We start from the raw sequence: 16,355 nt of genomic DNA, 5'->3' as shown, positions 1-16,355 counted from the left end.
TTATTCAACAGACAATATCAAGCACCTCTTCAATAACTCATTTTGGGAACAGGCACATCAGAGTGAATAAGTTACCATCCCTGACCTTGAAGAGCTGAGTAGGGGAGGCAGGTAAAGATTAAATACTAAAATCGGTGATCACCAGAGGTTGCAGAGGAAGGAGGGTGGGGTACCCAACTTTCTTGTTGGGTTAGAAATATCTGCTTAGAGGAGCGGAAAATTGGGGTCTTCCTGAAAAAAGAATGGTGTGCATCAGTAGAAGAGTTAGAGGCATGCTGTCACTGAAATGTCCAGTGGGCATGTGATTTCTGGGATTTTGTGATGAATCATTTGACCGGGCTCAGAGAAGAAGTGTGTGTAGGGGTCAGTGAGGTGGAGTGGGGAGAGGCGGGCTGGGCCCTGTCACACAGACCTTGGCTGAGGAGTTTGGAATCTATCCTGACAGCAATAGGGAGCTAGTAGAAAAATGGCATTGGTTTCTAGTAAGAAAATGGTATTGCCAGCTATAAAATCAGAGACAAATGGGACTAGTAAGAGAAACCAAAGATGGGATAGATCTATTTGTATATGCTTTTAATAGTAAAATAAAACAAAGCTTTCTCAAAGGATTAAACTCTGAGTGAAGATCTGTGGAGTAATTTGACTTGCTTATCCATCTCTGAGAAAATGAGGACGTGGTTTGGAACTTCCAGGCCAATTGAATTGAAGTGTTTTTGTATAGTTAGCTTAAATAACCAAATGATGAAATCAATGCTCCAAATTGTCAGCAGAGCAGCTGCTCAGAAAGCTCTTGTTAGTCATTGACCTTATGTTTAATATGATTTCCTAGAATGGGGATAGTCAGATATTGAATAAAGTACTGCATCAAAGCCCTCACCACCCAGCAAGCTTTCTGCAATGAAATATTCAAGGAAAGGAGAGTGGCTGGCACAAATTGCAAAGAGGCTTTTCTTCATGCCTGCTAAGTCCCCAGAGAAAAAAGAATAGAAGAAAGCGTGCCACAGCCACATCTTGGAGAAGAAAGTGCCAGGACTGGCAGTAGCTCCATCTCTTTTCTAATCATGATGCAGGGGGAAAAAAATTACAACATAAAAATTCACTTTTGGTTTTTAAGAATAGTTAAGATTTCTCATTCAAACTATTTCCTTGCTATATCAAAGCAACTTCAAGTCTGACCATTTCCAGTCCTGCACCGCATAATGACATTTGATCAGTACTGATCACATATACAACCCATAACAACAAAACATTACAAAGGTTGCAATACAATATTTTTACTGTACTTTTTCTAGATTTGGATATGTTTAGATATACAAATATTTACCATTGTGTTATAATTTTCTTACAGTAACATATGCTTTATAGGTTTGTAGCCCAGGAGCAATAGGCTGTATCACATAGCCCAGGTGTGTAGTAGGCTATACCATCTAGGTTTGTGTAAGCATACTCTATGATGTTCACACAGTGATGAAATCTCCTAATGACAAATTTCTCAGGACATATCCTTGTTATTAAGCAACACATGACAATATATGACCTCGATTTGTTACTTATGTCATTGAAGGTGAGGTGTGATATGATTTTAAAAAATTAGATAGGAGGTGTAGGGGAAAATAGAGGATAAATGTGGAGGCTTATTCTTAGAATATGGAACCAGAGTCGAGAGGGCTAAAGAGTAAGTTTTATCCCAAAAATAAAATGTCATGTTAAAGCTTGCAAAGGATAATCTATCTGTCATCTCTATCTTTCTACCTATTATAATTACTCTTTCGCTTACTATAAATATTACAAATGTAATAACAGAGTTAAATATAAAGATGTTTATAAATCAGGTAGTTAAAGAGGTGAGGAATGATCGTTCTAACTGCCTAAAAAGAATCCTTGTGGCAATTAAATATTTAATTTTGCTTAAGCTTCTACCAGCCAAAGCAAAACAAATAACTTCATTAAGACTTACAAGTTGTTATTGTTGATGAAAAATAGTGTACTATTACATCAAAAGGGGCAAATATACCCTACTTCTAAATTCTAAATTGTATTTCTCTTTCATTCCATTATATAAAAAGAGATCCAGTAGCAAAATAGACAGTGTTTTATATACACCCTGTATAATAGATCTCAATCCCTACCTCACCACAACATACATAAAAAGTAATTCACGGCCAGGCACCATGGCTCACGCCTGTAATCCCAGCACTTTGGGAGGCCAAGGCCCAGCACAACAGGAGTACACCACTATACCCGGCAATTTTTTTGTATTTTTTAGTAGAGATGGGGTTTCACCATGTTGGCCAGGCTGGTCTTGAACTCTGGACTTCAAGTGATCCACCCACCTTGGCCTCCCAAAGTGTTGGAATTACAGGCGTGAGCCACCACACCTGGCCCCGTTAGTGTTCTGAATAAGACATTTTAAAAGACATGGCCAAAACAAAGCAAACAACAGTTCAGTTCTGAACTTCTATAATGCTATCGCTCATCTTCGAATTTTGTATTCTAGTCCTAGGTTATGGCTCACATGGTAACTTCTCAGGATTCTTTTAGTTGTATAAAAACAACAAAACAAAACGGAAACCTCAACTGAAAGTGTTTTTTAAAAGAGAGAGAATCTGGCTGGGTACAGTGGCTCATGCCTGTAATACCAGCACTTTGGGAGGCCAAGGCAGGCAGATCATGAAGTCAGGAGTTCAAGACCAGCCTGGCCAACATGGTGAAACCCCATCTCTAGTAAAAATATAAACAATTAGCTGGGTGTGGTGGCAGGTGCCTCTAATCCCAGCTACTCGGGAGACTGAGGCAGGAGAATCACGTGAACCTGGGAGGCAGAAGTTGCAGTGAGCCGAGATCGCACCACTGTACTCCAACCTGGGTGATAGAGTGACACTCTGTCTCAAAAAAAAAAAAAAAAAGAATCTATTGACAAAACTGAAAAGTCCATCAATGTGCTGGTTTCAAACAGATGTTCACAACATCACCCTGGCTCTGGCCTCTTGGCTCTTTTTCCTTTGTCTCCATCCCCTTTGCTGTGTTATATTTTTCCTTCAGTTAGTACCTGTCACAAATGCAAATACTTCTGTCACAGTTCCAGTGTCCCTCACACTTCAAAATCCTAACACTCCAAAATCCAGAGGAATAAACTGAAGTTCTTCTCCAAATCTTGAGGTAAAGTTTAAATAATTAACATTGGTTGAGCAATTGCTATGTGCTGGGCACTATTCTATGCACTGAAAATATAATGGTGGATGTGATGAAAAACCTACTTCCATGGTGCCTACAATCTAGTGAATGGAGACAATGAAACACAAATATGTTAGGAAGTGATGAAGATCATAAAGAAGTGAATCAGAACATAAAGCACGGTAAATATACAGTAAGTAATGGGTGACGTCTTAGAGAGTTCAATCAAGGAAGGCTTTTTTGAGAAGGCAATATATGAGCAAACACCTGGATGAAGTGAGGAAGCCATGTGAGGGTAATGTTGATTGTAATTGTGCACAGAATTAATATTCTCTGTAGGAGGAACAGCGAAGATATGTGATCTAAAAGGGAGCAACCGTGGCTATTTCTGAAACACCCCAAGACCAATATGGCTAGATAAGTGTGAGTTGTATGAATAGAGGGTGGTAGGAAATGAGGTCAGAGAGATAGGTGGGGGTTCGTATTACATAGGGTTCTATAGGCCATGGTGATGAGTTTGGATTTTATTCCAAAAGTGATGGAAAACCACTGAAATATGAAGAGGAAAATATCACTTATCTACATTTGTTTAACTATGATGAATCAATAAATTAGTAGGTTGGTCTTCTTGCATGACAAGTATGTTTAGATGTTGGTAGATCAGAGTTGAAGTAGCAGCTCCATGGTTTCATCAGGGTCCCACGCACCTTCTGTCTTTCTATTTTATTAACTTTAATGTGTGGTTTTCCTCCTTATAGGCACAATAGCTTTTGCACTCTGGATTTCATTACTATGATCCCGGCAGGAAGAAGGAAGACCAAACATTAAAAGCCACATGCCAGCTGACTCTTTTTTTTTTTTTTTGGTATCAGAAAACAATAGTTTATACAGAAGCCCCATTTAGTAGACTTACACTCATATTCATATGAAGAAAAATTGATCTCAATTCTTACCACACACCATACACAAAAATTAATTTACTGTACTCCTAAATGTAAATGAACTATATATTTTCTAAGAGAAAATATAGGAGACTGTATTTGCAACATTGGGGCAGGAAAATATTTCTTAGGATGCAGAAAATACTAAATAACAAAAATAAAATAATAAATTGCATTGCATCAAAATGAAAAGATTTGCTTGTCAAAATATATTGATTGGGAAGAAATATTAGCAACACATGCATCTGACAAAAGAGTTGTACCCTATAATATATAAAGAACTTCTACTGCTTGAAAAATAAGACATATAACTCAGTTAAAAACACATGCAAAAAAATACTCAACATTATTAGTTATCAGAAAAATGCAGGTTGAAGTCACAATAAGATATCACAAATCCAGGAGAATAAAGTGAAAAAGACTGACATTGAACTTTGGTGGGAATGTACAGCAGCTAGACTTCTCCTACATTGCTGGTTGGAATATAAAATAGTACAACCGCTTTAGAAAACTTTGGAAGTTTCTTTAAAATTAAACGTGACCGGGTGCGGTGGCTCATGCCAGTAATCCCAGCACTTTGGGAGGCTGAGGCAGGCAGATCACGAGGTCAAGAGATCGAGACCATCCTGGCTAACATGGTGAAATCCCGTCTCCACTAAAAATACCACAAATTAGGTGGGTGTGGTGGTGGGCCCCTGTAGTCCCAACTACTCGGGAGGCTGAGGCAGGAGAATGGTGTGAACCTGGGAGGCGGAGCTTGTAGTGAGCCACGATTGCGCCACTGCACTCCAGCCTGGGCAACAGAGCGAGACTCCATCTCAAAAATAAATAAATAAATAAATAAAAATAAAAGTTAAACATGTATTTACCTCATAAGGTAGCAATTTCATTCTTAGATATTTACTGAAGAAAAATGAAAACACATCCACAAACACACTTGCACAGCAGACTTGCACAAACAGATTTGCACAACAATGATCATAGCAGCTTTATTCATACTAGGCCATATGGATATGAAAACAATTAGAATGCCCATTAACAGGAGAATGGATTATTGTGTATGTATACAATAGAAAACTACTCAGCAATAAAAAGAAATGAGCTACTGATATATGCAACGGACAGCATGGACAAATGTCAAAATACAATGTTGAGTTAATTAAGCTGGACACAATAGATAAATTTATACAAAAGTCTAGAACAGGCAAAACTAATCTACACAGATAGAAATCTGAACAGGGGTGCCTTTGGGATAGGAAAATTGATTGTAAAGGGGCACAAAGTAACTTCCTGGGAATGATAAATGTTCTATATATTGTTTTGGCTGTGGCTCTACCAATGGAAGCGTTTGATAAAAATCACTGTATTGTATACTTATAAGGTGCATTTCATACTTTGTAAATTATACTCCAATTACAAAAGAAAACCCAGGTACTACAAGACCACTCAGGCTGATGTAAGAAGTGACTGATGCAGCCTAACATAGGAAGCAGGGCAATAATTAGAAGATTACCATGGTTGGCTTAGACCAGACTGAGAGGTGGCCAAGTCCCAAATATATTTTGAAAGTGGGGTCAATAAGAGTAGCTCATTGATTGACTATAGATGGTGAGAGGAAGAAATGAGTAAAGTCTGGTTCTTAGGTTTAACTCTTCATAGCTTGGTGAATAGTGATGCCATTTGCTAAAATGAGGAAGAAGCAGTGAAGAAGGAGGTTTGGGTAGGAGGGTATAAGCAAGGATATCAACATTTTGCTTTTGAGCTTGAGATGCTTGTCAAACACGTACATAGAACTGTCAAGTAGGCAGGGTGGATGCAGAAGAGTGAAGTTAGAGAAGAGGTCAGGCACAAATATAAAATAGAAGCTGTGAGACCGGCTGAGATCCCCTGAGGAGTTAAGATAGATAGAGAAGAGGACAGATGACTGAGACTGGCAGCTGGTATGTTTCCAGAGGTTATGTAGGAGTGGCGAAGATCTGAGGAGCAAAGAGGGTCCCACCCGACCTCCACACCATGTAGTATGTAGCATGTGGGGAAGAAATGGCCACCTCTTAAGAGGACTGCAGGAGAGAGGGTGTGCTCAGGTACTCAGCCAACTTTTTCATATGCAAAATCCTCTATATACTAGACCTCTTTTCTGAACAATTATTTGCTCTTCTTGCTCTAACAAAAACTTAGCTGTCCCAGAACAGTGAGACATAGTTTAGTTAGAACAACATAATTAAGGGCATATTCAAAGAAGTTGGGGAGATACAGGATTTTGCTGATGACAGACTGTAAAGGACCCACTGGAAAGGTTGGAAGGACTGGGGAGAGGTGGGTGATTAGGCCACATTCTGGAATGCAGTATGGGTTTAAGAGATTGCGTAGTGGGAGAGGTGATCTAGGCGACTTGGGTGTCTGGTGGGTTATAAGCATGTAGAGAGACTAGTCCTGATGGTCTTTTGGATGTAATTGAATAATTATTTCTAACTGCGGCTTCCCCTTGGGACTGGTCACTTTGACAGTTTCTGGTGGGGGGTAAGTGGTGTGGTGAATGGTATGGTAGGTAGTGTGGCCTCAGGGAATGGTGGTCTTCCCAGGAACAGAGTTCTGTGAGTCTTCCTTAAATCCTGCCATGATAAGACTGAAGAAGGGAGTCTTACCAGGAACGTGGGTCAAATCCTGTCACACCTCTGTGGTCAGAGAAATGAGATTACAGAGACAACAAATGCCTGGAATTCAGGGAAGGGGTGTGTGTGTGTGTGTGTGTGTGTGTGTGTTTGTGTGTGTGTCTGAACATGTGGGCTATGGAGAAGAGGTTGCCAAGAGTTACTAAGAGACAAGAGAGGATGATTGCTGAATGGCCAAATGCAGCATGCAGTCATTAGTGTCTCTTACCCAGCAATCAGCAATGACATTACTGTTGAGAAAGTGAATTTGGAAAGAGTGTGGGTGGATCTATGTAAACATATCCAAACTCTGGAAAAAAAAAATAATAGGAAACATTATCTTGAGTAAAAAAAAAAAAAATCGCACAATTTGAGTGACAATATTCTAATTTGATCAAGGATCATGCTGTATTTTTGTGTGTTTAAACACTTAACCAGCACAAAGTCCAGAACTCTTTTTTTTTTTTTTTTTTTTTTGAGATGGAGTCTCGCTCTGTCACCTAGGCTGGAGTGTAGGGGCACAATCTCGGCTCACTGCCAACTCCGCCTCCCGGGTTCACACCATTCTCCTGCCTCAGCCCCCGAGTAGCTGGGACTACAGGTGCCCACCACCATGCTCGTCTAATTTTTTGTATATTTAGTAGAGATGGGGTTTCACCATGTTAGCCAGGATGGTCTCGATCTCCTGACCTCGTGATCCGCCCACCTCGGCCTACCAAAGTGCAGTCCAGAATTCTTAATGTTGTGTTGTATCAATTTTGCTAACAAGTATGCTTGAATAGTATTGCTCAGAAGTAGCTGGTGATAATTTGTAAGATATATCTTTTCTTTTTCACAGGAAGAACTGAAAAGATTGCAGAATCCTCTAGAACAAGTTAATGATGGAAAATATTTATTTGAAAAGTAAGTAAAAAGTATTAAGTTAAATCATTTGCATGGTTGGAAAGCTTGAGTAAAATGAAAATCTTTCTGGTAAAAATAAGTAAATTGGACAGTTTCTTGTTATCATTGTGGTCAGAGCCCAGAAAGGTGGCTCATTTGAGATATAGGTAGATAAATGTATGACTAGTTGAGCAATGATACGCAAGCTCTACTGCTTAACAGAGTAATACGATGCCTGGAATTTGTTTCTGGTGGTATGTCTGAGGGCTGAAACTTAACTCTGACCTGTCTTAGTCTTTTAATCAGGGACATTTATAGAAGGCAGGTACAAAATTTGTGAAAAGTACAAAGCTAACACTAAGACTAATAGACTGAACATTCAGATTAACACTACAGAATGGGACAAAATTGAGCTAAGATAAAGCAAAAAGAAGAGATGAAATTGAACAGAGATAAAAGTAAACATTTATAATGTACCCTGTACTGTTGAACGCTCACAGACACTCCTCATCAAATTCTGATTATAGCCTTTTGATATAGGCATTATTATTTCCATTTCACAGATGAGAAAAAACAGGCTCAGAGAGGTTTCAGCAACTCCATGTATACTCAGCTAGTGAGTGGTGAGAATGGGAAATAAACCCAGGTTTTGTTGCCTCCAGAATCCTTGCTCTCAATCACTGGCTGAGCCCCAATGTACTCAGGACCAGTCAAGCCAGTTGGGTGTCATGCTTGGCTCTGGACACTACATTTAAGAATCACATTGACATTCCCAAGAGTATTAGAAAGAGGTCAATTAAAATTGTGAGAGTTCTGGAACCATGTGAAACTATTACAAGGAGCTGAGGATGTGTAGCTTGTAGAAAAGAAGTCTCAGAAGAAACGTAATAGCTATCCTCAAACATTTGAAGGATGCTCCTATAAAAGAGAGGCTAAGTTGCTCTTCCTGCTCCAGAAAATAGAACAAGAGTCAATGAGTAGGATATATGGAGAAACAGTGTTGTGATTCAGATAAGGAAAAGATTCTGTAAAAGTTCAGCCTACCCCCAAACAGAATGAACTTTGTTAAGAAGTGAGCCATGTAGGGGCAGGAAGGCATCACACCTTTCCTCACTCATTGTAAGGAGCACAGCCAACACTCCTGTAACAAAAGACAGGTTAACAAAAGAAAAGCACGACAAGCTTATTTAATCAGGGTTCTTTATTTTATTTTATTTTTTTGAGATGGAGTCTCACTCTGTCGCCCAGGCTGGAGTGCAGTGGCACTATCTCAGCTCACTGCAACCTCCATCTCCTGGGTTCAAGTGATTCTTCTGCCTCAGCCTCCTGAGAAGCTGGGATTACAGGCACGTACCACCACACCGGGTTAATTTTTGTATTTTTAATAGAGTCAGGGTTTCACCGTGTTACCAGGCTGGTCTCAAACTCCTGACCTCAAGTGATCCGCCCACCTCAGCCTACCAAAGTGTTGGGATTACAGATGTGAGCCACTGCGCCCAGTCTATTTAATCAGGATTCTGTGTGACTTGGGAGCCTTCAGAAATGAAAACCTGGGGAAAATTGTTCACTTTTATACTTAATTTTGATGAAGAATGGACAGCCCTGTAGAAATGTCATGGGACAAAAAGGAAGGATCTAATATATGAGGTGGGAAAACCCAGCAAGGCTGTCTATTCACATTCTTCTTGGCCTCTCTGTGCAGCATTCCTTCCTCTTGGGCATGGGGCAAGAACCTCTGGAATGAGGGTCTTAGGACTTTCCATCAGGTTAGGTAGGTCAGAGAATTTCTTTATGACCAGATTTTATACAGAAAGGCAGGGTAACTTTAGAGGAATATTTTTAGATTTTGTAGCTTGTTTGTGGGAGAAGGGTTCTAGTTTCCATGACCGGCCTTGTGGAAGAGGAATTCTGGTTTTTATGGCTTGCATCATGGAAGAAAGAGGGGCAGGGACAGAAGGGCAAGAGAAGGTCAGAGAGAAAGAGACTTTGCTTCTGAGGCCTCTTCTCCTTTGGTTCAAAGAACTGAGCATGCCAAACACCATACTTTACAGTACGTGCTGAGCCCCACTAGCTGATAAGATACTGGAAGTGCCCAAGAAGAGTGTAAATGACCATACATCTGAAATGTTGCTAAAAAATATCCTAGAAAATGGAAAACTTTGGGTTTGATGCCTCTTTCTACTTTTTCTAAGCTTTGTCAGTCTAGACAAAAATTTTAACCACCTTGAGCCCCACTATACTCATCTTTAAAAATGATAATAGTAGTCTTGACTTGACTGTCTTATTGAGAGCATTAAATGAGACAGCCCATAATAGCCTGATGCCTTCAATGCTGGCTCCTTTCCTTTCCATCTGGGCAAGGGTTTGGACAAGACAGTCTCAAAGGTTCATTACATCTGCACGATCCTAAGAATCTGCCATGTCATCACATTGAAAGGCAGTTTCAGCCCTTTGGACAAATGAAGTTTCTGTTCATATATTTTTATTACGCCTACTCTCGTTAATATGAATAAATAAGAATAAAATCGTAGAATTTCCCTCCACCATCACCATCACTAGCTATATGTAAACAATACCTAAAGAGTTTTTTGCTGACTCTAGAATGAAGACTTTTCTTTTATAGAGATTAGTGTTGTAATGACATTAGGCTAAATCAGTTATTTTTCACCTTGGCTGCACTTTGAATCGGCTGGGGAGCTTAATAAAAATGCCCTGGCTTAAGCTCCACTCTAGACAAATTGAATTAGATTCTCAGGGGATGAGGCCCTGGAATCAGTATTTCTTAACATCTTCCTTCATGTAGCTCTAACGAGGAGCTGGGATTGAGAACCAGTAGTGTAAATATATTTTAGATTCATTTCACTTATTCAGTAATCTCCTCATGCAGCTTAATTCTCCGAGGACACACTTTCTCTATGATGTTTGGCCCATTTATTTATTAAACCTGACCATGATGGTTTTTCGTTATTGATTTTTTTTTTTTTTTTGAGATGGGGTCTTGCTCTGTCGCCCAGGCTGGAGTGCAGTGGTGCAATCTCGGCTCACTGTAACCTCCACCTCCTGGGTTCAAGCAATTCTCCTGCCTCAGCCTCCCGAGTAGCTGGGATTATAGGCACCTGTCACCACACCCAGCAAATTTTTGTATTTTTAGTAGAGACAGAGTTTAACCATGTTAGCCAGGCTGGTCTCGAACTCCTGACCTTAGGTAATCCACCCTCCTTGGCCCCTCAAAGTGCTGGGATTACAGACATAAGCTACTGCACCTCCCATTATTGATTTTGATGTAGGAAATGAAGTTTTTTTTTGTTCTGCTAATTGACCACAATTCTATATTAAACCTCTCACTAACACTAGCGTGTATCTTTCTCAGCTGTCTGCTCTCAGGACGATATTTGAAAATTAATGGTATATATGTGGGCTTCCATCTGCCCTACCCTACTCTTTCCGTTTTATTATTCAGAGGCCTGAGAAAGCTAAAACCTTCTGGAAATAACCAGTCTGTTTTGTGTGCTTATTTTTTTTCAATCCCAATTGAGAAATTCCAGCAATGGGAATTAAATACTTCCTTCAAAGCACATGGGCCCATGGGGGTAAACTTTCCTTTCATGCTTATCCAGGACAGAGAGAAAATAAGCAGTGACTGCCAGCCCTAACAACTATACCCATTTGCCTGGAATCCTGGAGATTTTTTTGGTCTGTTTCAGGTCAGGACTATGTCCTTGAAAGCTGTCAAATTTGATTGAAAAATTGGTGTACTTTGAGTGAGCAGATTAGGCATTTCGTTATAGCTGCAGCTGACTTAGGTGCTGATGTAAATCATCTCAGCTACTTGAAATGACCATAAGTTAAGTGATAGTGGTGTCAGAACAGTTGATCGGTTATTCCCCCTTGGAACATTACATTTATTCTGAATGCTCAACAGGGTTTTGTGGTAGAGAGTTAGTGTGAAGGGGAGGGAAGCTGCAGCTCCATACTATCTGAGACCATTGGCAGAGCCAGTCAAGTGCATTTGTGTACACACACACACACACACACACACACACGAGCTTAGCAAATCTTGGCATGTGCCAATAAGCAGAGAAGAGCAATTGGTAAGGCCATTAATTGGAATGCTACTTAGGACTCCATTGTTTATGAAAATCACTTATTAACTTAAGTAAGACCTTAGGCTGACTGCCATATTTTTGTAATTATTAAATCAGCCTAGGTTTCTGGTAGAAGATGTGTGATTGCAAGTCACACATTGTACTGAGGCATAATCACTTTATTACCCATAGACAATTATTGATGGAATGAACTAAAGCTATCAGATTTAAACCAACAGGTATTGGTAGTTTTTAGTTTGGTGAGGATATATAAGTTATATCCTCAAATTAGCAAATGTGTTAATATTGTGAAAGTTTTATTTTCTTTACGAAAACATTGGCTCTGTCTTTGTTTGTTACATATCTACAGGCCCTACAATGTATAACTTTATTGCTTAATTTGTAATTAATAAGTAACAGAGTCTTAAAGTATCCTTGTCATAAGTCTGCTATTTCTACAAGACCATACAATAATAAAAATAAGACTTTCTGTGTTAGTCCATTCTCACACTGCTTTGAAGAAATACCTGAGACTGGGTAATTTATAAAGAAAAGAGATTTAATTAACTCATATTTCCACATGGCTGGGGAGGCCTCAGGAAACTTGCAATCTTGGCAGAAGGCACCTCTTCACAGAGCAGCAGGAGAGAGAATGAGTGCCCAGCAATCGGGGGAAGCCCCTTATAAAACCGTCATATCTTATGAGAACTCACTATCATGAGAACAGCATGGGAGAAACTGCCCCCATGATTCAATTATCTCCACCTGGTCTCATCCTTGACATGTGGGGATTATTATAATTCAAGGTGAGATTTGGGTTGGGGACACAGCCAGATCATATCACTTTCTATGCCTACCTACCCAGGATTAGGTTCCTGTGTGCTTCTCCTTTAATGATATCTGTTACACTTGCAAATACTTATGTAATGTTCATGTTCTCCTAGATTGTGGTACCACAGGAACAGGGACCATGTCTAGTGTTTTCACCATTTTATCCTCCATGCTTTGCATCATTCCTGGCACACAGGAGACATTAAATATATGTGTAGAATAAATGATTAACAATGAATTAGTAATGCACCCTGAATACCAATGGCACAGAGTAAACAAGAGTGCTTCCTTGCCCCTCAACAACCAAGCTGAGCAACCCCAAACTATCTTGGGTGCTGACACCACCTACTTGCCATGTAGGAATTTATGTGCTTTCCTGTGTTTTTCCTACCGCTTGATCATTCCTTTCTAAAAAGAAAAAAATACATTTGTGATTCTAAGGGATCTCTCCAGCACAATTTTTTTCTTTCTTTCTTTCTTTTTTTTTTTTTCCTTTTCTTTACTAGCAGTGCAATCTTAGTCCTCATAACCTGGACTATTTGAATAGCTTTCTAACTAGTTTTATTTCACTCTCCTTGCTCACTCCCATCACAAATCATCCTTAAACCCTCCATTGATCATATTTCCCTGCTCCAAATGCATGGAGCTCCCTGCTGCAATAGATTATGATCTACAGTGTGAAAAATTTTGTAAAGTTTTTCACACTGTAGATCATAATCTATTGATGGTTTGTTCAATAAATTTGGTGGGTCACACTGGCCTTTTAAAAAAGTTTCAAATATAAATCAGAAATCAAAGTACATCACATGTAGTTGGGGAAGTAATGTTTCTTGAAATTTTTGTGACACACACACACACACACACACACACACACACGTGCCCCTACCTTACCACATGCATGAGTATTGAATTGGGATGTTGAATATATTACCTATGAAAACTTCACTCAGTGGGATTAAGTATAATAATCCTGATATTAAAATACTCCAACCAGTGCCTTCTGGTGGACAGAGGAGTGAGATGTGAGTTTTAATGTAGTTCCTCCTGTACAGTAAATTTAACATAATCTCTGCAAGCTTCAGATTTTTCAGCTCTACAGTGGGGAAAGTGATACTTAGTTAATGGAAGTTACTGTGATAAATAAGATAATGAATATAAAATGTCTATGACAGTGTTTTATACACATTATGAGATCAGTAACTATTAGCTTTCTGCTTATCAAAGCTTATTTCCTTTTGTTCTCCTATTTTTTTCACCTACTTCCACCAAATTTCTCTTTATTTTCTAAAATTATCCTTTGAATGTTTTTACCTCTACTATTTGTTTTGTAGTCTTCCTCATATGTTGCTTTTCACTCTCAGCTTACCTACTTCCTATCCATTCTTCAAAATTCATCCCAAGAGCTGCCTTCTCCGTGAAGCCCTTCTTGATTGTTGTAGCACTAAGAGTTCTGTAAGCTCACTGAAAGCAGTGATCATTTCTCTATAATCCTCTGCCTTTCTACAGGTCAAAGATCCATGCTTTGTTCCCAGTGGAAGCCCTGAAACAGCTTAAAAATGAAAGGAGGGAAGGTCCAGTGGCAGTGGTACTACTGGGGATGAGTAAGGTCTTCTCTACATCTTACTAGTTGGCCAGTAGCATGGAATTTATAACCCTTTCCTTGTGTTTTTTCTCCCCCTGAAATTGTCCAATGTGCTCCTTTTCTTTTATCTTAAAGGAAATGATTTTCATACCATAGCTATGAATGTTGAGTTGAGAACAGCAAAAGGACAACAGAAAAAAAAGTCAAAGTCACATTTTTTTTTCATGATATGGTTACTTATCCATCGTCCATCAACAGGAACTTTAATAAATTAAAATGAACAAAATTATATCTTATTTTACAAATAAGTATAAATTAGCAGTATTATTGCTATAAATGTTAAGCTTCTGGATTGAGAGATATTGAGATATTATTTCTGTTTCTAGTCACCAGCTGGCCATGGATACGGAGAATAATATTGAAAAATATCCTCTCAATGTACAGCCCTTGGAATCAAAGGTGAAAATGTAAGTTATTTCAAAGTATAAATTAAGCAATTAGTTCTACAGTTCTTGTTTTATGAATTACTGAATAAATCTAGAATTTTCGGGTACAACAGTTATGCATCTTTATTTTACATTCATGTGCTGCACATTATTTCCTCCCTCTTCTAAGCCGGAACACAGCTACTTTGGGTGCACAGCGCCATCTACTGGGTAGTACAGGGAATTATTTGCTTGCCACTGCTTTTACCACCTCTTGGTTTTTCCATTTCTGGTCTAGTACAATCCTTTAACTTCCACTAGCATTTTCCTTTGCCTTTCATCTTAGTAACTTGGTTAATTCTGTCTTAGAATAATTTGGTTATTTCTACCTCAAGCCATTTATTTATTAAACACACACACACAAACACATACCCTTTTAAAAATCTTCTTTCTATTTCAGCTTCTGTTCAATTATTTTGGGAAAATGTTTCTTCTCTTCTTTTTTCTCACTTCCTATCCTTTTTTCTTATTCTCTCTTAAGACACCCAAATGTAAGCCTCCTCCCCCTATTATAAATGACTATTACCTTAAAATAGTGCTAAAAACATTTCAATATTAACAAAATGAAACTAACAATATCCAAAGTGAGAAAGACTTTATTACAGAACAAAATATTAATCTTCTCAAACCATTTTTAAGTAGAGAAGGGGCCTATTATAATTGGAAGCAATTTCAAAAATATTTATGACTGTTTTCTGAGATCTTTTCCTGTTCTGATTTTCCTTCAGAAGCATATATGAGAAATGCCAGTGAGTGTATATTTAATCTCTCTCCCCACCCCCTCCCTCACAAACTCTCTCTCTCTCTCTCTCAGTTTAACACTCCGAGAAGCATGAGAATTTAAACAAGAATGTTAACATATCTGAGCTTGGCCAGAATCACTGATCATTTTTTTAAAGTGCAAGGAGGAACCTTTTAGAAAAGAAATCACCCTAAAAAAGGGCACCTTGAGGTGTGTACAACTTTGAACAACAACAAGTCGTTGCTGGACTTAGGAACTAAAGCAGAAATGACACAAATACGTAATATCCTGCTGGATAAAAGCAAATAGTAATACATACCCCTGTAAATCTATGTTAACCTTGGTCATCAGTAAAAAGCTTGCCTCTACATGAGCATATAAGGTTACCCCTCAAGATAAAGTCCAAACAAGACTTCTGAACCAGCTGGGTGCTCAGCTAGAAAGTTCTGCGTCACACACTTACTAAATACATAATGAATCAGGCTATCGAATCATTTTGTGTAAGCAGTGTGTCAGCCTCACTACACAGGACTTTAGTTTGCCAACATAGGTTGCTTTATCATTAGGAATTTTCTCATTAAGATAAGGTTCTTTTAAATGAAATGTGCTGGTGAAAGAAAAGTTGGTGTATGAAAAATTAGAGTGTTTAATGTGAATGCTGAAATTAAGTTAGAAAAACTCCTGGGTCTTTTTTAGTTTTCATCATCTTCAATATGTAGGGGCTGCGGGATAGGTACCAGGAGAAGGATTAGGCAAAGACAAAATCTCTGTGCTTCAGATTCCAGCCAGCTAAGAGAGCCTGAGATTTTATATTTGTTGATTTGATGGAGGATTCTCAGCTCAATGAGGTACAAACAGAATGGCTCTTATCTCTTCTAATAATTCTGAATCCCATGTCTGTTCACTGGAGAGAAAGAAGGGAGAGAATACTTAATCTTGCCGAATAATGGAACTTGACTCCCATTGGAGAGCTTAGTCTAGT

At 38.8% G+C, this 16,355-nt stretch overlaps 1 protein-coding gene across 1 annotated transcript in view; it reads left to right on the top strand.

Annotated features, from left to right (window-relative positions):
• LOC101021093 (schwannomin-interacting protein 1) overlaps window positions 1–16,355 on the top strand; it is an 803,298-nt gene that overhangs the window by 154,666 nt on the left and 632,277 nt on the right. Inside the window, exons 2-3 of the mRNA XM_017955752.1 lie at window positions 7,605–7,669; window positions 14,533–14,613. Of these exons, the coding sequence (XP_017811241.1) occupies window positions 7,605–7,669; window positions 14,533–14,613 (146 nt within the window). The remainder of the gene's footprint in view (window positions 1–7,604; window positions 7,670–14,532; window positions 14,614–16,355) is intronic.

The sequence above is a fragment of the Papio anubis genome, chromosome 2, assembly GCF_008728515.1.
Source record: "Papio anubis isolate 15944 chromosome 2, Panubis1.0, whole genome shotgun sequence".
NCBI lineage: Eukaryota > Metazoa > Chordata > Mammalia > Primates > Cercopithecidae > Papio > Papio anubis.
The sequence above is the reverse complement of the archived record's forward strand: the minus strand, read 5'-3'. Positions and strand labels throughout refer to the sequence as shown.